This window comes from Gymnogyps californianus, chromosome 19 (genome assembly GCF_018139145.2).
Source record: "Gymnogyps californianus isolate 813 chromosome 19, ASM1813914v2, whole genome shotgun sequence".
NCBI classification, from domain to species: domain Eukaryota; kingdom Metazoa; phylum Chordata; class Aves; order Accipitriformes; family Cathartidae; genus Gymnogyps; species Gymnogyps californianus.
In genome coordinates, this window is record NC_059489.1 from 8,103,492 (window position 1) to 8,126,725 (window position 23,234).

Consider the following 23,234-nt stretch of genomic DNA (forward strand, 5'->3'; position numbering starts at 1 on the left):
TGATTCGTCAATAATTGAAGGGGTTTTTTCTACAGGTTCATCGCTGACAGCGATTTTGTATTGGGTATATAGGTGTGCATGTGTAGATATTAACTGAAATACCTCCACGCGTATTGACTTAAGAAAAGTTGTCCTACTTGACCAAGAACTGCATAATTATAGTCCTCCAGCCTCCCGTGGAGGGTTGTAGATGAGTAAGAAGGTATTGATATCCTATGACTTATTCCTGCAAGTGCAGGGGAATAAGCTATTAAATCACCCCAGGAAAAGCCTGCCCGTGGTAGATGCTGAATCAGTGTAAATGAGAATTAAAAAAGTTATTTCCCTCCCCAAAACAGCTGCACAGGCAGCACGCAGGCCGGGTCTGAAAGTTTATTATTAACATTGTTCACCCGGCACGTGCTGGCAGAGTTAAAAAAAGGTGTTTGCCTTATAAATCCTTGCTGCCCTCTGCCACGCAGCTGGAGGATCCCAGCGAGGGAAGCGGTTCTGTGTGGAGCCCAAGAGATCAAAGTCCTATTAAAAGAAAGTTGTATCGTTTCCTCCCCCGGGAGAGAAGTTAATTTACGGAGGAAGCTCTTTGCATGGGAATTCAGCCGTTTCCTTGGACACGGCTCCTTCGGGGGGGATTTTCTCCCGGGGGAGGACAGGGAGCCCGTGCGATCTTCTGATGACCCAGCATCCAGGGGCCTTTGGTGTCACCTACTCGGAGGTAGGTTCTCCACGCGGCTCGCTGGGCCTTCCTCCTCCTCCTCCTCCTCCTCGGGACTGCAATGCTATTCCCAGGCACTTCCTGGACGGCGTTGTCCCGTGGGTGGGGAAGGCCGTGGAGCGATGAGAGATGCCAACACTAAAATAACCCTTTGGCCAGGATGCCGTGCTCCCGCGTCCACGTTCAGTCCCTGAGGCGGAGGGAAGGGGGGGAGGAAGGAAGTGAGGCCGCCTGCCACAAATAACTCCCCATCCTCTCACAGGCCTCCCGGTCCAGCTTCCCCCGCACCCTTCCCTGCCTGCCTGCAGGGGCTGGGCTGAATGGGCCATGCCGTCCCCGGGGCTCGGTGCCGTCCCCAGCCTCGGGCCCTTCTTCAGGGCCGGCCCCGGCGACGGAGCCTCGCAGCGGGCGCGATCCCGCCCCGCCGCCAGGGGGCGCCCTGCCGCGCCGCCACCCCCCCTCGGACTACAAGTCCCGTCTCCCCCCCCCCGCGCGGCAGGAAGTGCGGGCCGCGCCGCCGCGGGGCGCCTCTGGGAGTTGTAGTCCCGCCGGCCGGAAGCCGCCGCCCGCCGCGTCCCGGGTTGGCGGAGCGCGCGCGCGCGGCGGGACTACAAGTCCCACCCCGCCCCGCGCACCGGGGCGGCAATGGCGGCGGCGGCGCCTGCGCGCGGCGCCCTCCGTGCGGACCGCGCAGAGTGAATAATAAAGGTCTCCTCGGCGGTAGCGGCGGCGGCGGGAGCGGAAGGCAGGAGGCATGTCCAAGGGCCCGGTGGCGAGCGGCCCCGCCGCGGCCGGGCCGGCGAGCGCCGCCAGCGCGCTGCAGGCGCAGCCCGAGAAGCCGCAGCACTACACGTACGTAGCGAGAGCTTCCCCGCCGCCGCCCGCCCGCCCGCGCGCCAACACGCGCCTGACGTCAGCGGGCAGCGTGCGGCACGCGCGCACGGAGACCCGCCGCCCGCCCGCGCGGCACCGGCTGGAACCGGCCCCAGCCGGCGCGGGCCGGCGGGTCCCGCCTGCGGGGGGGGGGAGGGGAGGGGGGGGAAAGGGGGGCGGGGCGGGGGATGAGCGACTCCCCCTCCCCCCGCGGGTCGCGCCGACCGTGATGCACCGGGGCGGCGGGGCACCGGCGGCCTCGGCCTCCCCCGCGGGTGTCGGGGGGGGGGGTGTCCCTGTGGCGGGTCGGCCGCCATCGCAGCTCCGGCCCCTGCGAGGGGGCGGCCGGGCGGCTGTCATCGCTGCGCCCTGCCGCCCCGTCCCCCTTGGCGGGGGTCCCCCCGCGCACCCTCACGCCGGGGTGGTGGCTCCCTCTCCCCCCCCGCCCACGCGTGTGTCACCTCGAGTGTGCAAGTGGCACGCGCGGTGGGGGCGCTTTGGGGTGTTGGGCTCCTCGTGTCCTGCTGCCCGGGGCTGTCACCCCAGTCCTCCACCCCCGTGAGGAGCCCTGGGGGGCTCCTCAGGCACCTGTGGAGGGAGGCGTCGTGAGGAGACGGGCGCCATGCTGTGTGGCGGTCCCCAAGGACCGAAGCCCTGCCGGTGTGCGCCCCGCATGCTGCCGGTCTGTGAGGGGTGCCTCGAGTGGGGTCCCTCGTCAGGACAGGCGTCTTTGAGAAGTTGCCCCACAGGCGAGCTACGGGAATGTTTTACACATGCGTGTGAGAAATATCCCCCGTAGGAAATGTTACACGAAAACCACGAGAAGCGCTTGTCCTGTTCCCACCTTTTCTTACACCGCTCGGGTGCGATTCCTCTGCGAAGGAAACACAGTTGGTGTGTATCGCCTCCGTCGCTGGAGACGGCGCCTCAGTGAAGACTTATTGCTGGAATGTGTCTTCCCTGAGCAAAAAATACCGTTTCACTGGGTTGTCCCAAGGATATATGACCTCCTGGAGCTTGTGCTGTGCGAACTTGGCCTGTGATAAGTTGTTTGGGTTCGAAGTTGTGGTGGTGATACTCAGTTCTCCTTTTGCAATAGGGATAACAGGGTGGATTGAGAGTGAGCGTTGTCTTTGTGAGGATGGGCTAGCGATGGACATGTAATGGATGGAAATAGGTCAGGTGTTCCCTGTCCTCCTTAAAAGAAAAAAGTTTGGGACTCTTCCTTGCGAACAAAATATGTGTGCTGAACTGTCTACCCTTATCATTTTAGGGTGTTGTCCGCATACAGAAAAAATGTCGTACAAATTACCCGTATCTCTCACTTGTGTTGATGCCCCCACCCACAATGAGAAGAGCAGGTTCAGAATGTGGTCTGTATTCTTCTAGTTTGTGTTTTCATAAAGTTGGCGATGGACTTCTTCGCTGCGTTCACGCTATGATGCACGGAATAAAAAGAGCTGCAAGAAATGCAGAGGCGCGGATCCATACAACCCGTATGCCTGCTGCAGGGATCACAGGCTATTTGACGTGCTTTTTCTTCAGGCTGTTCAGAATACCAAGTCTATGGCAGAGTGAGGGCTTCCAGGTTTTATGTCCATCGTGAATATCCTGTTGTGATCTTCAGGGCGCTGGCAAGTCACGGCCTCATAGGTTACTTTATTTCTGGTGGTGTCTACGGTTAAAGTTTGACAGCTTTCTAGGAGAAACTGGCGTGAAGGAGTCTGCTGGGACTGTTGCTGTAGTGGTAAAAGAGGGTACAGGTGGAGTACAGAGGGAGGTGGAGTGACACCAACGACAGAGAAGCAATTGGGCAAAAGCGAGACGGGGAAAAACCCAAGTGACAAGGAGATGAGGTAGAGAGATTGTAAGTACACTAGGCAGAGGAAGACAAAGGTGGTAACATGGCTAAACATGACCGTGGAAACAAGGATATCAAAGATTAGGAAAGAGACAGTGGCAGAAAGAGTTCATGAAATGGGAGGAGAAGGAAGATCGGGACCCGGTAGCTGAAAGGGACAGAGGAGGAAAATGGGACAGTGTGGAACAAAGGTGGTGTTGCAATTAGCTTCTTTCCAGAGGGCAAAACTTGTATTTTCGGATGGATGCTAAAAATACTTCAATAAAAACAGTTGCAGAGAAGCTGAATAACCATAAGCGAAGGATGGGTTTGGGGGCTGCAGAGTGCTGACAGCGGGATGCGAGCCATGCTTTGAAAGTGTTGGATTTGTATGCTAGGTCACATCATACTGTAAACCTCCTTCTGATAACATATGGGAACTTCCTTGGTGGTCGTTCATGTGAACAAGTTGTATGTTGTCAAAATGTAAATATTTTCTTCCTTTTTTTCCCTTAAATATAGTTTGTTTCCATAAAATGACATGAAGGTTACAAGTTGTAAACTCAAGTAAGCTTAATTATCTGCATACTTTGCTGTTCCCTGGGGACAGGCAATCTGGTGCTGGGGATCTCTGTCTTGGAAAGTTTTGGTTTTATTTGTTAGGAAGTGTTCCAATTTCTGTATTAGTGTTGATTTTCTAAACTCTTGGTATTATTTGCGTGAGATTGTTAGGTACTTTGAACTGCAGTTCTAGATCCTGTCAGGAAGCCCTTATATTTGTTCTAGATGTACAGCAAAAGAAAATCTGAAAAAAATAGAATTAGTGATGCTATCTCACACCTTTGGCGCTGTTTGCTAGCAGAAGAGCCTAAAAAAACCCCTTTGATTGTGTCCTTGGTAGCAGTTGTAGCGTGCAGCTAGATACTCCTGGAGACCAAGTCATTCTGGTATATGCCAAACTTTGCTACTTAATTATGAATGGTGTGTTTCTCATCTGGGGATCTGGTATTCTGTTTGTAGAATTCAAGTGAGTAATGAAATACTCAACAACTGCTGTTGTGTTCTCTCTGGGTTGCTGGATTAGAGATTTCTGCGTGTGGCTGTTCCTTGCGATCCCACAGCTCCCGTAGCAGGATGAGGTCAGTGTATTCCTCAGAACAAAGGGGTGAGATGGGTTCGTTTCTGGGGTACCTGCGGGCTGGTGTGGCTTTGATCTGCTTCAGGCGACGTGCTGTGCAGCATTAGTTGATTGCTCGTAGTGGGAAGTGGATTTGGTTTGGGTACGCTCTGTCAAACCTCAACTAAATATTGACTTTGCACTGTTTCTTAGCTCTAGCTGGCATGGTTATTTTTGTGTGTATCTATCTCTGTCTTTAATGTGTTATCTACAAATGTGGATAGAGGCTGAGTTCAAAGAAACTGAAAGCAAGTGATCAGTCACTTGGAATTGTAGATACCGAGTACTATGGTGTAGTTTTGTTTTGGTACAGTCTATCCATTCAGCTGTTGCTGTCTTCATTGGTTTTCAGTCAGACTGGACTCTTTAATTGTGAATTGTAAAGATTGTATCCGCTGCTTGGGTGTTTATTGATCTGGCAGAATTTAGATAAGTGAAAGTGGAGCAGTCCTTTGTTCGCTGTGCATTCACCTGAAAGTCAGACAGTTTAATAACTGCAGGAAAGCAAACGTTCGGGTGAAGATAAATTAACCCATTTAATAAAAAAATGGAGACTGCCTTCATTCTAGTTATTCAAAATACACAGGCTCAAAAGCAGTGTTGAAAATATTCTGATTTAGGTGATAAACTCTTTGGGACACAGATTTGTTGGGCATAACCCAGATCATCGCTACTTAAGACAATTCTCTTGAGTGTGCCCATCTTAAATATGAGCAGCCATTGTGTAAATAAACTTCAGGTTTCCATGTCCCCACAGGCTGTACCCTCACTTGAGTTCTGGACCGAGATGCCTGGGAACACATCCTGTCCTCCTTTGTACTACAGCAAGATAAGCTTTGCAATTATGCCTTTGCAGTGTAAAAGACAAAAAACTTGTCTTTCCTTTTGCACAAGAGGAGGAATTGTGGGAAATTCCTGAAGGATTAGTACCCTGTAAGTAGTGCTGGAACTGCATCCACACGGTTGGTCGTGCTGTCATGTTAGCGACTGCTGGCTTGCGCTCACCCAAGCTTTATCGTGCATCCATTTCGATGCCAGCCATTTAGAGGTAGAAGGGCTAGTGCACTTGAGTGAAGGACATTTTAAGTGGGGATGAAAATCAGGTTGGTGCGATGCTTTAGTTGTAGCTCAAATCAAAGACATTTTTGTATCTGCATGTTTTTGAGTAGTGCCTTGTCTGGTGGTTTCTCAGCCTTAAATAGGAACTCTGATTAGGACAGCGATGGAAATACAGGTGAAGAAGAAATAAAAATAGCAAGATCATAGGTGGACTGGGATTTCAATGAAGAGCTTGCACGCATGGTCTTATTTATCTTAAAATCTTATGTTTAAATTCTTACTCAAAACCCATGGCACACAAAAACACACCTCAAAGCATTTGTAGGAGCAGAGAGTAATCCTTATCTTCTTATCAGTGGACAGTGTCTTATCAGTGGCAGGGCGAACACAGCATGTCTGATCTCAAATGTGCAGACTGACTGTCTGTGGAAAGAAAACCAAAAACCAGATGTGTAGCTAACACGTTTTCAGAGTTGTTGCTTCTTTTGTAAGTGGCTTGCTCTTCTAGGACCCTTAGCATTTGTCTGCATAGTCTATTAGATTATAGTTTTGATGTGCTTGAATTGGGTGGTCTTCACAACCTAGTAAATACATTTAGGCTTTTGAAATTGTTTTTAAAAACCTTTTGTGTTCTTTTTAAACCATCAGAACTCTTAAAATAACAAACTGTTATTAGGTCAATAGGCTGATATGGACTTATACAAAAATAGAAACTAGCCCTGTCGTTTAAACAAAAAACCACAAACAAACAAAAAAACCCACAAACAACCCAGAAAACAAATCCAACAACAACAACAAAACCCTATGCATTTTTAGGTTTCAGGTTTGGTAATACCCTTGGAGATAGTTAGGAAAGCACAGAATAAGTCAATACTTCTAAACCAGGGACTTCCCAGCGGTCTACTACATTGTTACCTGTAAATGTCAGCTTATCAAGGAAGTATAAGCTGGTTATTATTGGTACCGTTTAAGACTGTGTGAACTTCACTGAATACAGGTCCACCGCAAACTGTTATTAGGAAGTGTGAATAGTTACAGGAAGTTGGAAATATAAAGTACTGGAGTGTGAACAGGAAGGGCTGCCTTCACAGTATGTGCTTACCACCGAATACATACACTGAAAAATAACACTCTAGATTTTATGGTCCTTCAAAGGATGAGTGTTGAAAGCCTGCAGCTTGAGAGATGGGCTAGCGGGCGGTGTGGGTCGTTTGGGCCCGATCGGTACAGGCTCTGTGCGGGACTGCGCTGTCCTGCTGATTAATGGACGTGTTGAGGCAATAAGGTATTTCTCCCTTGTGTTGAAGTGGGACTGGAGCTGTGGTTTGCTTGCGATGTTTACACTTAATAAGTGAGTACTTTTGGATATCAAAAGTGACAGGGAATTCACATACAGATAACTGCTCTATAGGTAGCATATAAATATTTTGCAGAGTGAAAAGCTTCATGTACTGCTTTGACATTTTCAGAATTAGTTTTGGTCTGGCAAGTCTTGGTATTTCAAAAATCCAGAACTCTCTGAAAGAGGAGAGGGATTCAGTCATGCAGAATTGTTCCAACTTCAAAAATGGTTCTTTCAATTTTTTGATTAAAAAAAAAAATGTTAATGCTCATACATTGCTTATCCTAGATGCTAGTGTAATTTTTTGTGGCATGGGAGACAAAATTAAAATGAATAATTCTTTTAGAAAACCTCGAAGCTTAGAGTTTCCCATTATATCAATTTTTCTCATTTTGTAGATTTATGTATTGTCTAATATTTTTCATATTGTGTGGCTTTATTTTAAGGAAAATTCTATTGGAATTCGGTATTTTACTTTCTTTAGATTTATTCTTTCCACCAGAATAAGATTTTTCTAATTTCTATGAGCAGCTGAAATGTGCAGCCTTCTTGTTACAAAGGGTCTGACCAATGTCCTCTGGAAAATCTTCCTGCAGTGCATTACAGCATTTCTGCCTAGCTGTTTGCTGGATGTTACTGCCCCTGGAACAACCTGGCAGGAGGGAATGTGTCAGTGCATCAGTTAATCACGCTTATTGTGTAGCATATTAGCATGAGCTAACTGTCACTGGTAGACTGTATTAATATACCAGGCTGTGAACTGGGGCAGCCGGAGAGCAGGCACACGTTCCCTTCTGTTAACCCTGTTACAAGGAGCTGTAATTTCTGAGAGAGGAGCAAAATAAAGAGCTGCAGCAATCATGTCTTAAACTGCTGCGTCGAGGTTCCTGAGAACCTGCTTGTCAGGACCCGAAGAGCTATGTTCGTTTTCAGAGGATGCCGAGGTGGTGTTTTGTTCCTTCCATTGACTTTTTCTTTTTGCTTTTTAAAAACTTCATAAATCTTTTTGAAAGCACGAGAGACAGGGCTGAAAGAGATGGTGAGACGTTACCTGGTCCATCCCTTTGCCTAACGGAATCACCTACATCTAAACTGTTTCTAAGAATTTTTTTGTCTAATTGGCATTGCTTTTTTAATATTGTGTCAGTTAGTTTCCTCCTTAAAAACTCCTTAAACTAGATTTTGGTGAAATCGTGGACTACAAGAGGGAGACAATCACAGAGGTTTCTATCTTATAAAGACTTTATGTACTCTATAAACTTTTTGTAACATTCAGCACATCACTTGCAGATTAGGTACAAAGTTGTTACTGAAAGCTGTGCTCTGTGCATGCACAGAGCCAGCCAGCAATTCCCCTAGTGTCCTAAATTAATGAATGGTCACGTGCCAGCAGGCTGTAGAGCAAGTGCAATTTCTTAGCTGCCTTTTTTCTCTACTTTATTGAGAGATAGTTTGTCTTTTGTATCAGGGCAATCAAAAATACAAAGCCTCACCAGAAGGGTACATAGGGAGATGCTGAAGGCTTGTACTTTCTCAAACTCCACCTAGCGATGACAGCCAATTTAGATGCTTGTGATAATTTTCTCAGCAATCTCTGTCTTGTGTATTTTGATCAGTGCTTGACGCAGTTAATACCAGTTTGACATTTGAAATATCAGTTGGAATGAATGTTCCCTTAAAAAGAATACCAACAATTTCTTCTCTTCTTAGCTTTGTTGCAGGCTGTCTTCTGACTCATACACCTTCACCCTGCCGTAGTGTTCATTCAGGTTTCGAAGGTTATTGTTACAACAAGATAAGTTCTAGGGTTTTTTTGAAAGAAATATTTCAATTTTAAGTGCTGAAGTGCAGTGATGGCAATAAAAGTGCTAGGTCACTGAGGTGCTTGATACTGGCCTGATTCTTATCTCTTATTAAAAGTCAGAGACGTTTAATTGAATGTAGTTGCCAGAACACTGGCAGAAGAGGAACTTATACCGAGTTTGTGGTCAGACGAGAAAAATCTTAGGCCATCCCTAGCTATCTGTTGGTCAAAAATTGCAAATATATTTTAGTAGAGCATACTGGCTTATTAAGAATGATGCGACTGTTAATTACAGTTAAGAAATTAAGGTTGGGTTGCTTTTTATCATCTTATGTCTAGAATTTCTTTAGATTAATAAGCCGTCGTGCACATATGGAAAGGGAAATAGTTTCTTGAAACTGTACCTGATGAATATCTGCAAAAATCTGAATTAATTGAAGTCAATATTGTTTTATTTGTTAGCCTTCATCTTCAGCATGTCACCACAGTTCAAAAAGAAGCTGTCAGTCCACACGCAATATGCTCAGAGGTGATTTTTCTCCCTTAATTTTCAATAGACTGTGAGCTTTCATTAATAGCACTTGAATATTACCATCATAGCAGAAATAAAAAGAGCAGATGCCTCAGGGCAATTGTGCAGCTTCACAGCAATAACAAAAAAATATTGTTTGCACATTTAAAATATCTTGAGAGTGCCACCAGATTTATTCATATATTGATTAGTCAAAATGGAAAATAAGAAATTGTGGTGTAGCCTGGGATTTGACTGCTTTCCCCTTGGTGGAGAGCTGATGCACATCTTGATGTCAGCCTACTTGTTTGAAGTGCAGTCTGGCGTGGGGTCGTATAATGGTGCTTCTTTGGACCAGTCTATCTGTGTGTGTAGGACTTTTATTCTGAGGAGTGCCTCCCTTACGGAGTGTCGAAAGAGTCCACTGGGCTGTAGCAGACACGAATGAAGTCTGATTTGAGTGCTGAACAGAAAAGAAAATCGATTGAATGGCTAACATTGATTCTTCAAAATCAACCAGTAAGAGTTGGCTTTTATCTTTGTGCTGGCAGATATGTTACGGGGTGCAGGTTCATGCTTGTTAGCTAATCACCATGTTTTGTTTCAAACTCGTGAGAGAAAACGTCTGTTCACAAATGTAAGCCTTTCCAAAGAGGCTGCCACAAATCTGGTTGGCATTTAACCTGGGAAGAAGCAGATGCCATTTCATTTTCAAATGTAGATTGGTCTGGATGATAGCACTACAGATCCGTCATTTCTTGTGGAGTTTTGGTTTTCTGGTTTTGGTCCAGTGTAAGTATAGACCTTCAAGCAGTTCATGTACTGTCTTAAAACTGTTGTGAGTATGGGGCTGCAATTGATCTATGAGCTGTTTGTTAAATCATGAGGGTTCTTGGTGTGGTCAGGAGAAGAAAGGCTACTGTGCTCTATTTCTGAAGCACCTCTTGTGAGACTAGATGTTGAAGGTTAGCTGCCTAAAAATGCTCATAAAAATCTGTAACTGAAACCCTGAGCTATGTAATGGCTTGTATGGAAATAATATCTTTCTGAATTAGCCTTTACAAATTCTTGCATGTGGGATGTTTTGTTTTAGGGAACTAGCAGAGTGAGTAACACAAGTTTTAAAACAGCCCAGCCCTGTTCCCAGCCTTCACTAGTGTTTGTACAGTTGCTAGCCCTGGGTAGGCTTTGTTAGTGATTGAATCGATGGTGAGAGAAGTACAGTGTGGAAAAACTTTACTGGAAGCTGGAACTTTAATTTTTACAGTACAAGACATCAGTGTATTATTCAGACCTTAATTCATTGTAGTCTAGTGCAGCAAACCTGATGCGTGCTAACTTCATTTGAACTCTGCCTTTCTGCAGACATTCTCCCTGTGTCTGAGGCTACAAACACTAACGCTAGGATAACGAAGCATCATCCTTCTGATCCAGTTAATATAAGATAAAAAAATTTATCTGGATAGAACCTGAATAAATGACCATAATAGACAAGTCTGTGGATGGATGTTTTTGCGAAGTAATTAGTAGTAAAATATTTAACTGCTCGTATTTAAGGACGTATTGTTATATTGTCCTGACAATTAAACCAGGTATAAACCTTCAACAGTGTACAGATGTCTGGATGCAGTAAGCGCCAGTATTTTCACTGAAACAGTTAGGCTCAACCCACATGTTATTGAAAAATAATTATTTCAATATGATCCTGTTTTCATAGACTCAGCACTAACACAGGTGCTGTAGGGAAGGATTAATGGCAGCTAAATAGTTTGTAGCGTGGAAACCAGCCCACAGAGTGATGAGGGTTGTCTCAATTGGGGGTGATCCATGTTTGAAAACAGGGAGGTGTACTTTAGGCACAGCTGTGTTGTTTACATAAACTAGCGGTGTCAAATTGAAAATATGTCATTTAAACTTGGAAAAAATTGGCTATGTTTTTAAAACATTACATGAACGGTCTAAATGCTTAGTTAATTTTGAGGTCGTCAAGTGATACATATTCATGGCGAACTAATTTGGGAAAAAAGATCAAACTCAAGGAAATGTAAATGTAAACTCAAGGCTTTACGCAGAGTTCTGGATCTTGCTGAATGGCTTTTCAGGAAACGTCTCTGAAATGTAGTGCAGTTAAATGTTTGCATATGCCCGTGCTTGGATTGTTTTAATTAAAAAGGTGAAAGCTCTGTGTAAACAAACACTGGTGTTTAAAATAGATTTTATTGGTATGGCTTGGTCATATACATTTCATGGTCCACTGACGCAACAAGTTTATGCTTTTTAAAGAGAGCACATCGCCAAAAAAATGACTCAAATTGTTTTATTCGTTGGGTTTGAATGACACAACTCGATGTATGCCAAGCCTAAGGGATGCACAGCTCGAGGGAAGTCTGAACAAGCACCTCTTTCCCTTGACACCCGCAGACTGTAACACAATTGTAACTCAGTGGAGCTTGTGTCTTGGCCGTTCACAAACGTGATAAATGTTCATTTTATTGAGTTAACTCCAAGTTGAAAGCCTCGATTTTCTCTCCTCATCAAGACAGAGCGTTGGTGAGCTACTTAGCTACAACATGGTATTTCTCTCAAAACAAAGCCATTTTTGCTATAACTGTGGAAACCAAACAGTGTTTTGCCTGAAACTGGTGCAAGGCTGTCTTCCCGTGATGGGCTGGCACCATGCTGTAGTGTCTCTCTTTGTTTTTCCTTAGTTTTTCAGTGTAGGCAAGACACAACTGTTTGCGTCTGACATTTTTCTTTTAATTGAAAAATGTCCCAATCATTTCTGATAGTTGCCAACACATGTTATTTTTAGCATGAACTTTTGCAGTCACTCGGTTAAAGTTCTTATCTATAAAGTATGTGTAGTAGATAGTTCTTTCCTCATGGTTGAATTGAATTACTTGCATTGTTGTCCACCCCATGATCTGCTTTGAAATCCAAAAACAGAGTTATAGTAGTGATCAGGTTAATGTTCAATATGACTATTGTACTTGTTGGTGTGCTATCCTTAGTTTTCTGTAATCTAGTAGTTTGTGCTTTAGCTTCTGCAGTACACGCTATCCTTTAGCATTTATTTGGAAGCTTCCAGCTCAACTTTACTTACTAAATCGATCAGATGCCTAGAAAAAGGACAACTTGTGAGTGCTGCCTACCTATTTCTGTAGCGAAAAGTGGGGGAGCCACGGGCTACGGATGTGAGCAGTTGTCTTTTTGATCACTAAGGTACACAATGAGTTATATGAACTCTTAAACCAAAAAAAACTCCACAACCAAACAAGCCCAACTCCATGCATCTGTAATAAGTCTCTCCAACTCTCACTTTCTTTATTTGCCCTTAGACTGACATTATTGTCAAGCTCTAATGGAGAAGGGGAAATCTAACAGCTTTAAAATCACACAGTGCTGTCTGCTGTGTGACCTTTTTCCAGTTGATGGTTCAATTTATTTAGGTGATAAAGAAAACACTGAGGCATGTGAAGTCTATCTTCTTGACAGATGTGAGCTTACTGAAACTTTTTCCTCATCCTTTTCTCCTTCCTCACATTCACAGTCAGCCTTTTGTTTTTATAAAGTGATCCATATATTTTTCTTTGAGATTTAAATGCTTTCTAATCTTTTCAAGGTTTACAAAACTGCACCTGGCTGTTGAGGGTATGGAAAGGCAGATAGACTGATAGTTGCTGAGATGTACTGAAAGAGAGATGTTTGCGTTTTGTGTCAAGTGATGCATGGCATATGCAGAAGCCTTGGTGTGAAGTGTGAGGGTTTGGTTAGGTCTGTGAGGTTATTTAGAAAAATAGCATTAAATATGGAAAAAGGGGAAATATCCAATAGTGGTGAGCCACAGTAACTGATAAAGATTACTGGTAAAACCCAGTCAGAACTTTTCCTGAAATTGTGATGAAAACCTTCAAGATTGCTGCTAAAAGTGTTTGTTATTGTTTGATATTCAGCAGTGGTTCGTGTGAGGCTCTGTTTCAATATTAGATTACATCTGCCAGTAAGTAAAAAATACTGTTTATTGAAACAGACTTGTCTTAACTACCGCTCTTATTAGAAGGATGCTAAACATTTCCTTGAAGAGATTTAGGCAGGCTGTAAACCAGGCTGCTGGTAGCCTGCAGCTGTCGGTTGAGGGATTTGGTTGCCTTGTGCCCACCTCTGGGAACAAGGAACTACAACTCCTATGAAGTTAGATTATTTCACTTTTTTCCCTCCCAAATCCCAAGAAATCTCGAGGGTTGAAGGCTATGTTCCCTGGCAGAAAGCTTGCTTTGCATTGAAATGCCAGCATTTTGTAAGACGTCATGGGAATGCTGGTATCAAACCCTTTCTCCGAATTATTTTGGAACGACACTATTCTTTAAATCCTCTTTTTTTTTTTTCTCTTATTCTGGAATATCTTCTTTGCCCTAAGAGCAAAAACTTCTGAGCAATGTCAGAGCTGCATGTCATGGGTTTTCTCTATCAGTAATGATATGTTAAATGAAAGGTGCATTAGTAGGATTTTTATTGAGTATCCTGTTGGAATAAGTAGATTCTGTCATGCACCACTGACTCATTTCAATTGGAATACCACAGTTCAGTAAAAGAAAATAATTGAGTCATGGGTTTCTTACTTAAAGTGTGTCTGATATCATCTTTTGCAATAAAATTTTATGAGGGTGAAATGAATTTAGAGAGCTGATTAAATATGGACAGCTCTCTTCCTCTTGTGTCGGGGTGGCTCTTTGAGCTTAAGAAGAAAATAGCAGTTTTGAAAATATTTTCAATAGATAAGCATTATTGAATTAGAAACATCTATATCTACAGTTAGATATTTTCTCCTGGGTTTTGCAATGCTGCCTACTTTGGAGGCAGTCTGTTGGGTAAGCACACCCTGGTTTACTTCAGATAACTTTATCTGTGTTAGCTCAAAACACTAATTTAAACTTTAAAGCTAAGCTAGTGATATTTTTTTTTTTTTTTTTCCCCCCTAAACTGAATTAGGAAAACTTTCTCCATCCTGCTGTCTGGACAGAAGGATGCCAATAGGAGCTTCCACCAAAGGAAAGCTGATGAGCAGCAGAGATCAGTGACTTCTGTCATTCAGACTGCATTTTTCAGGAAGGATGTCTGTCTACAAGTGAGGTGAACTGGGACCACCTGAAACTTTACAAAGAGGTCTATGGCCTCATGCAGTCCTGTCTGAAAAAGCAGGACATGACTGGCATAAAAGTCCCAGCAAAAGTCCCCAGCATTCCCATGTATTTTTGTGCCGATGAAATGATATCTTTGCCAGTGTGATCCTCTGCTGAGAGAAGGCAGACAGGACTAAAATGCATGGTAATGGCAGAAGAGCATTTTCTTCCTGATATCTGAAATCTTATCAGGAACTTAAGCCTTGGTTTAAAAAAAAAAACAACACACAACCAAACACTTTATTTGTAGATTTCTTGGTTAGATTTGCTTCTGTGGGCTCTTTTGGACAGTGGCTAGTACTAAGAATCTTTATACAGCCCTGAACTAGTAATTCCTAATATTAGTGCTAATAATAAAGTGAAGTGTCTGCACCAGACTGGACTTTACAGAAACGAGCAGAGCCTGCGCTGTCTGAATGTGGCCTGGGCCACTTCTCTGGGTTAGTTTCTTATGACCAAGGAGCAGCTGCAGGGATGGAGCCCCACTGACAGCGGCCAGTGCTTTGAGCCATGGACCTGCCTGCTAGTGTAAAACATGTCCATAGTTTACACTGGTCTAACACCAGATAAACAGCACCGGTACCAATTACTTAACGTGGGCGTCTACTAAGGGTGCTGTAGCATAGTTTCATGGGTATAAACACACACCCAAATGTAAGTGAAATCTAGATGACAGTGGTGTTAGATCTTGCTTTTGTCCTACGCTCACAGTGTCCTAGTCTGGATTAGCCAAACAATTATCTAATGGTTTTCTCTCTGGTGTCGTACTGCTGCAGAAGATTCGGATCCTGTTAATGAGCCTCCGTGTTCTCTTAGGGCCCAAGAGGAATTTTGGCAGAAAGGGGATTGACTGGGAGGAGCAAGGAGGGCTGCAAAGGAGAGGAGCACATCTTGGGGCCTACGTAAAGATTTCAAATAGCACAGGGGGTGTCGGAAGGAAAGGAGGGCCTGGCTTTGCATTATGGGAGCATCAAGGGTTTGGAAGAGTTGATTTTAATCCTTGCATTTCCATGCTCCTCAGTATTGTTTCTCTCCCCAGTCTTCCTGATCCCTCTGTTACAAAGCAGAGACTTCTCTCTTTGCGTCAGTGTGCATCTTCCAGTGATTTCAGGGAGCTTTGGGTAAGGCTTTTAATGAGGAATTTAGAGCTCAGCTGTCTTTGTGCATTACCAGCACACTTTCGTGAATTGAGCTCACACCACTGCATGCATGACTTATGTCAAGTTTGGCAGGAAGTTTGCAGCCTTGGAACGCGGTACAGATGCAGGTATCCTCTCGTACTGAGCTGCTTGAGCACACCAGGGGTGAACAGAGCCAAACCAGTAAAGCTGCAGTAAAGCAAGAGATCTCTGCAGCAGCAGGCAATGAATGTGACCAGGACAAGGCTGCAACTGTTGTGTTTAAAAATTAAGCTTCTAGGTTAGAGTTTCTTCTTGGTTTCTCTCTCCCCTCCCCCCCTCTTTCTAGGTTTGATTTTTTTTTTTTGTGGTGGTGTTTGGAAATACAGGTTTTTTTCTTTTTCCCTGACCCTGCTCATCTCTTTTCCTGCAGCTCCCAGAGCAGGTTGCCGCTCAGTTCCTCCAGGGCAGAGGGGGAACTAGCTGCAATTGCTAGCTGCAGGTAAACACTTGCTGCCCTGTCCTGCAGAGTCAGCTGCTACTGGCAATTAAAGACAGTTAGCAGTTCCCTGGCTAGTGTAAATTCTTGCACAGAGTGATTACTGCCCCTTCCCACATCCCGCCCCAGAGGAAGTGGAATTTCAGCATTGGGTTTTTTTCTAATACTTTGCCACTCCTGTCAGTCTCTGGGAGTTCCCAAAGCTAGTCTAAGAACCTCTCCTCTTGTCTTCCGAGTGAAAGAAGCTTTCATTTCCAGTAGCGTCCATCCTGTTTGGCAGCAAGTTCAATTCAGTCTGGGGACTTTGATCTGCATTGTTCTGGCCAGTCTTGTCCTATTTGTTTAGAATTGCATTTGTCTTTGTTTAGTAGGACTCATAAATGATAACATTTCCTCCAGGAATTCAGGTGTTGCTGTTGATGTTAACGTGGTGTCAGAAGACCACCGTGCTACATGCTTTCCACTTTTTAAAAAATTATATGGCTTTGAAAATATGAAATATACACCCATGCAAAAGAAAGTGCATGTGAAGTAGACCAACACAGAACTGATTAGTTTCACGTTTTGGGTTGTTTTGTTGTTTGTTTTTTTTTTTTAAATAAATATAGAAGTAACTCCTATATAAAATGGGGGCAATAATTCTTCTGCCTCTCATGTGAGGGCTGTAGTGTTTCCTGAGATCTTTAGAGAGGAGTTGAGAAATGCGAGTTATCATTGCTGGATTTCCTCTTCCTGTACAGACACAGCGTTTGGCTGACACACTGTGAAATGTGTACCAGTTATCAACATGTTTTCAGTTTCAAGGGTCGTTCAAAAATTCCTTTTCTCAGCTGTTCTGGGAAAAAATTTATAGAGACCATTGACACCAGAAGGATCTGTCATGACAGTGTTTTCTGCATTTTTGTTTGGAGCCTTGGCAAAGAAGCTACTGAAATATTAATAGCTTTCCGCTTTGTGAGACATCACATTGCGGTAGTGCGGTCTGTGTATCCTTTCGATGTTCCCAAAACACATGTGGTTTAGATGCCTTTCATATATTTTAATACAAAGTGGCTGGTTGAGTGGTCCATGTTCTCCCAGAGGAGCCAAAACTCACTTCATGGATCAAGAAAATACAGGGCTATAAGGCAATTTACCATTCAGGCTATTGTGGAGGAGGGTGATTTAAAATGTTGTAGTGGCTTGAAAAAAAAGAAAACCCAAAGCAGTGATTGAAAGGCTTGAAATGACTGAGTTAATGTGACAACTCTCCTTTTCCTCTGAGTCTATTGCAGAGGTGATTGTGCACAGTTAATGTGTTGTGCAGAGCTCAATGGTACCTGTTTGCAGGACTTGCTTTGAAATTAAGAGTGAGAGATCATTTATTTAATAGACAGCATTAAAGAATGAGTTTCTGATGAAGCAAGTTAGGTGTTAAACACTTTTCAGGTGAACCATTTACTTATGTAATTATCTCTCATTTACATTATAATAAATGTTTCTCCAGGGAGTTTAGCCAATCATGAAATGCAATTAATTTTCAAATGCTCTTCAGCAACAATTGACACTCCAGAGACCAAAATCCCTAGTCAGTGTGTACGTTTTTAAACTCTCCTGCTAAAGGGAAGCTGTTTCAGCTCAGTTGATCATGCAGTTGTTAAATTCTAGGTTTTTTGACAGTGTTTCGTACATGCCTATCACTACAAGTCAGGCTTGATACCCGGGTTCTGTAGGCCTGAGATCTCCCCTTAGTTTCCAGAGCATTGAAGAGGTTCAGGATGCTGTTCTTCAGATTAAGCCCAGGCCTCAGTTCAGTGAAGATGGAGGAGTTTAAATGCTCTTGGTTTCTGTCACTGACTCTGATTGCTGTATGATACTGGCCGGGGCACATAGCTAGCTGTTTTGCAGTTTGTCCATATGTAAAATGGGTGTAACATAAATCTCATGTCTCTAAGGTGTATGCGGAGATGTATGGGTGGAAGGGACTGATTGGTGACTGTCTAGTATCTGTGGACAGCAGTCTAAGTATCATGCTGCTTAAGTTTACTTAATTCACTTTCTAACCTAAATGTTACAGTCACTTTTGTTCTAAGTCTTATTAGTGCACTGATAAGATAAAATAATCTGTAGAATTCCACCTTTTACAACTGTACGTGGTCCAACAGCTTAGAAAGCTTTTCAAGAACGGATTAATTTTATTGCGGCATTCAGTTTTCAGATGAATTGCTGCTGTGGTTGGAGTAGGGATCTGCATTTGAATGGAGCCGGCTTTCTAAAAGTGAAAAGGAACAAAGTGATGTTATTAGCCCTCACCTACTCCAAACAGACCTGTTTCTGCATGCTGGCTCTGGTTTTTCTGATGTTAAGCCTTGGGCCCCACTGCAGATACTGTTCCAGCCAGGCTGGATTGCAGGGGACAGATGGGCTTGGGTTGAAAAGGGCTTACAGCCGGCTGCGGAGGCTCTCCAGCCCCGAGCATTCGCAGATCCGAAGCAGTAGAACCTCCAAGTCTCACGTATTTGGAGGTTGAAGAGGAGGAAAAGCTTTTATTCTTTCATGCTTGCAAAATCCAATGTAGGAAAGCTCTTGCCAGTGATATTCTCTCTTCATAGCAAACAAATAAAACCACTTTGCTTGAATTTGTGCATTTTCCTGAGGCTCTCTCTTCAGCCAGGGGTAAAGAGGAAAGGAGGCTTTATTTACAGATGTTGCTTTCAGAATGAATCTAGCATGATGATATTATCTGTAAATACATCTTTGGGCATCAGACATCTTTCCATTTATTTAGAAACATGATAGAAAGATCGTCTGATATGGGAATGAATACTTGACAAATTCCTGTGCTCCGTTTTGTTGCCTTGAAGTACATATGCAGCTTAAAATGAGTCCGTATCTGCTGTTATATCATCCTGTTGCTTCCAGCAGAATACTAGCACTTTTATTTTGACCGACAAATTTTGTTACTCACTGTTTAAACTGACCTCTAAACGTAAGAGACCAGAATGCTCTGGGCCTTCTGTGTTGTTCTTGGAGGTGTCTCTGAGACCGAACCTGGTCGGATTCGGGTCTGAGCTACTTGAACTGTTCATATGTTCCCTATAAATACAGGGCAGCTAGTGGGTTTCAGGCAGCATGGATTTTGTAAGCACCTACACACAGATCACAGTCAGATCATTATGTTGATCTAAACCATTTTGTAATCCTCTACAATCTGGGTTTAGAGACTGTTATTAGTGTCACAAATAAAAGCTTGTGACTTCTTTAGTTCTCGGGATAAAAGAAGACACGTACTTTCAGAGAATTACATATTAAAATTAAAGCAACATAAACATGAAGGAGTTTGAGGATAGTTATCCCACTTTTCAAGACTGAGTCCTGGATTCACAAGGTTGCAAGAGAGAAATTGATTAATTTTAATTTCATAGTCGACCATGTACTGAAGAAGCCAAGTTAAACCAGGAGGACAAGGCGTGAAGGAGTCTTTTAAAAATCTTCCTCTCTCAGTAACTTAAAGCTTTAAACATGGCTACAAGGAAATGTATTTTATTTGTTGTTTTTTTTTTTTTAACTGAACATGTAGGAAGGAAACCCCTTTTTGCCCAGATAGGTCTCAGAATTAGAGATAGAAATGGATAGAAAGGTACTTAAGAGTTCTATTTTCTCACAAACTATTTTCTAAGCTCATGAAAAGCCTCTTCAAAATGATACCGAAAGGCACAATAGAAAGTGATTTCAGCTATTGTTAGCATTCATGTTTGTGTTAACTGGCCTGGTAACTGATGTCTTCCCACTACAGACAACCAGCAGCTTCCAGCCTCCATTATTGAGAGGGAAAGCAGGGGAGGGTGTGAGCAGGACAGCAGGCATCTCTCTGACGGATGTGGCTCGTTTTGGCCTGGACTCTGCGGGGTGATTGGATGTTGCCTCTGACCAGCATCCTGGTCCTAATCTCCTGCTGTTGGATTTCTGCCTGCAGTTACCTGAAGGAGTTCCGCACGGAGCAGTGCCCTCTTTTCGTGCAGCACAAGTGCACTCAGCACCGGCCCTACACTTGCTTCCACTGGCACTTTGTCAACCAGCGTCGTCGCAGATCTATCCGCCGCCGGGATGGTACATTTAACTACAGCCCTGACATTTACTGTACCAAGTATGACGAGACCACAGGAATCTGCCCAGAAGGAGATGAGTAAGTAAAGACTGCACCCTGCTTTTCAGGCATTAGGCTTTTGGGATCAGTCCAGGTGATGATTCCAGCCAGTTCTTGTAGAGACGAGGCAAGGCAGCAGTAAAGCAGCTTTGTAACGTACGTAACATGAGAACAGATGTAAAAACTGTAATAGCAACCCATGTGCTCCAGGCCTGCTGCAGAGATGATACTAAGGGTGACTTAGATGGGAATTCGGCCCTTGCATCGTTCACTGTCCTCATGAGCCTTAGCATCTTCAGCAAAGTTGAGGTGGGAAAAATGGCTCGCTGACGAATAGGCTCAGAAAGACTTTGTTCCTGTAAGTCCCTGACTGTCAAATAATAGCTCTTGCTCACTAGCAGGGTGGCTTAGTTTTTAACAGTTTGAAGAAAGAGGAGAAGCTTTGTACTCTAGTCTGCCCCCTGAATTATCTATCCACAGTTTTTTAAATCATATCGGTTACTTGCCGGTTTATCTTGTCTTCCTGAACTTTTAAGAAGCCAGAAGGGAAATGACAGGTACCCAGATAAAGGCAACATGAGGAAGAGTTTGTTTTATTGGGTGTTCTCTCCCCGTGACTGCAGTAAGTTTAACTGGAGCAGAGATCCAAGTGTTTCTGCTGTGCATGTGGCAGACTCCAGCAATTAAAGGGTTATCCCAGTAATATAACTTTAGCCACGTGACAGATATGGAAGAATAAATAGTGTAGCCAAACTGTGGTCAAACATAGGGCGTGTTTTATATAGAGATGCTATAGAAAGATGGAATTTCAGTTCCCTTTCATGGTGCCAGTATAAACACACATAAAAATGCTATTTATCGGGAAAACAGTGGTTTTTTTTTTTTTTTTTTTTACCCAATTAGGTAAAGATCTTGTGACTACAGCAAAATGGAATAATCCTCTAGCCTGAAGCCTCAGTTTCAATACTTTCTTCCTTGTTAGAACTGGAAATAGGATATTTGGGGGCTTTGGCTTCTAGATCACTGGTTCATATCTGGCTCAAACTGAGTGAATGAAAACTGTTGCCATCTCAGAACTTTTTGCTGATTTGTATTTTTAGTTTGATGCTGCAATATCTAAACTTTACCTATTCCATCTTGTTCTTTTTTTATTTCTCAGTGTAGATTGTTCTTTTTCTGCCTAAGAGGGGAAACAAAACATAAGTTAAAATGGTAGTGTTGTAATTCTCCTTTTTCGTCCCGTGCTCTGCATAAAGGATGCATCTGGCTATAGATAGACTGTCGCAGCCCTGTAGGAGTACATCAGCAGGAAACAGTAACAGCACGAAGTCTAGATGGGCTGCTGAGGAAATGGTATGTGCCATGTGATGTCCCTTCAATCACGGCTAGTATATCAGAACACCTTGACAGTGTCCTTGCTCTTTTCCAGATCCCTGGCAGTCACTAGACTAGAATAATAAGCTGCTGCTGGCTTAATAATCCAGTTGTCTTTTTGGGAGGGAAATTATTATATACTGTGTAGTGACAGGTTTAGGGGTTCTGTGTAGTGTTGGAAGGCACAGCATAAGAGAAGGGGCAGAGTTAGCAAAGGTGTTGTCAACTGCAGCATCCTTTATCAGCAATATGTCTTCTGGTAGTGTTGAGTCCATCACTTGCGTGACTAAACTTTGTCTGTTCTTCCCCTCCTTCTGTACCTCAGATGTCCCTTCTTGCATAGAACTACTGGAGACACAGAGAGGAGGTATCACTTGCGCTACTACAAAACTGGAATCTGCATTCACGAGACAGACTCCAAGGGAAACTGCACAAAGAACGGAGTCCACTGCGCGTTTGCTCATGGGCCCCATGACCTACGCTCTCCGGTGTATGACATCAGGTTAGTAGAGGTTGGGGCTCTGTATGAAAAAGGTAATTTCTGTACCCAAATGAAAAGTCAGATGATTGAAGGACAGTACTACTTCAGCGTGAAATCTTAGTGTTGGAGTGACGATGATATATCCCTTCCTATAAGCCAAATCTACAAAGTCTCCAGGGAGGATACTCAAAATGGGAGAAGGGAGCACACTTTAAACTACTTGTGCTGTGGTTTGGAATCTGATGGAGGGGTCAAAATAATGCATCTGGAATTCCCAGGGAATGAAGAACATGTATTGCAGTTGCTGTTCGACTGAAGATGTTCTGACAAAAAATGCATGAATGAAATGCACCCACTTAGGAATTGTTACCACGCTCCAGTATGTCAGTTTTTATAGACATTTGTCTGTCTCTTCATCTGCTTGGTCTGTATGTTCGTTTAACTCTGTCCATGAAGGGAGCTTCAGGCGATGGAGGCATTGCAGAATGGTCAGACTACATCAGAAGGTGGCATAGAGGGTCAGTCTGCAGTCGCCGCTAGCCATGCTATGATAGAGAAGATACTCAGTGAGGAGCCAAGGTGGCAAGGTGAGTGTCACTTAGGGTCTGTGGGGCTGGGAAGGTCTGGTGTTTGTGGAGTGCCTGCTCCTGTCAAAAACTTTTGTATAGTAAATACAGATCATGGTCATCTCCCACTAACTGGTTGCTTCTTTTGAAGATACAACGTATGTGTTGGGAAATTACAAGACAGAACAATGTAAGAAACCCCCTCGTCTCTGTCGCCAGGGTTATGCCTGTCCCTACTACCACAATAGCAAAGACAGAAGAAGAAGCCCAAGAAAACACAAATACAGGTACCGTGGTCTTGGATATTCTATTTCCCAGCTGAGTGGTGAGGTGTTGCAGAAATCTGTGATGAAGGATCTAGGATTTTGTCCACTAGGTAGTTTTTTAGTGTGTCTCCAAGGCCTGTACTGACAGATGTGATGGACTGTTATTTCTGCCTAGGAGGATAACAAACTAAACAAGGAGTTTTCCTTTATATAGGAACCAGTATTTCTAATAAATGACTGTTGCTAAATCATGTTACAACTCTGATTTTATAGCAAACAGAACCTGTGTCTGGTTTCCCCTTACCG

General features: G+C 43.7%; 1 protein-coding gene across 4 annotated transcripts in view; it reads left to right on the plus strand.

Moving 5' to 3' along the window:
- Window positions 1-1,445: 1,445 nt before the first annotated feature.
- The window catches only part of UNK (unk zinc finger), a 41,411-nt gene continuing 19,622 nt past the window's right edge, over window positions 1,446-23,234 (plus strand). For 3 of the 4 annotated variants that reach the window (XM_050908511.1, XM_050908512.1, XM_050908513.1), the window contains exons 1-5: window positions 1,467-1,564; window positions 20,071-20,280; window positions 21,941-22,117; window positions 22,553-22,683; window positions 22,814-22,949. In XM_050908511.1, the coding sequence (XP_050764468.1) occupies window positions 1,467-1,564; window positions 20,071-20,280; window positions 21,941-22,117; window positions 22,553-22,683; window positions 22,814-22,949 (752 nt within the window). Of the gene's footprint in view, window positions 1,565-20,070; window positions 20,281-21,940; window positions 22,118-22,552; window positions 22,684-22,813; window positions 22,950-23,234 lie in introns of all 4 variants that reach the window. The other variant, XM_050908514.1, reaches the window with a different exon arrangement.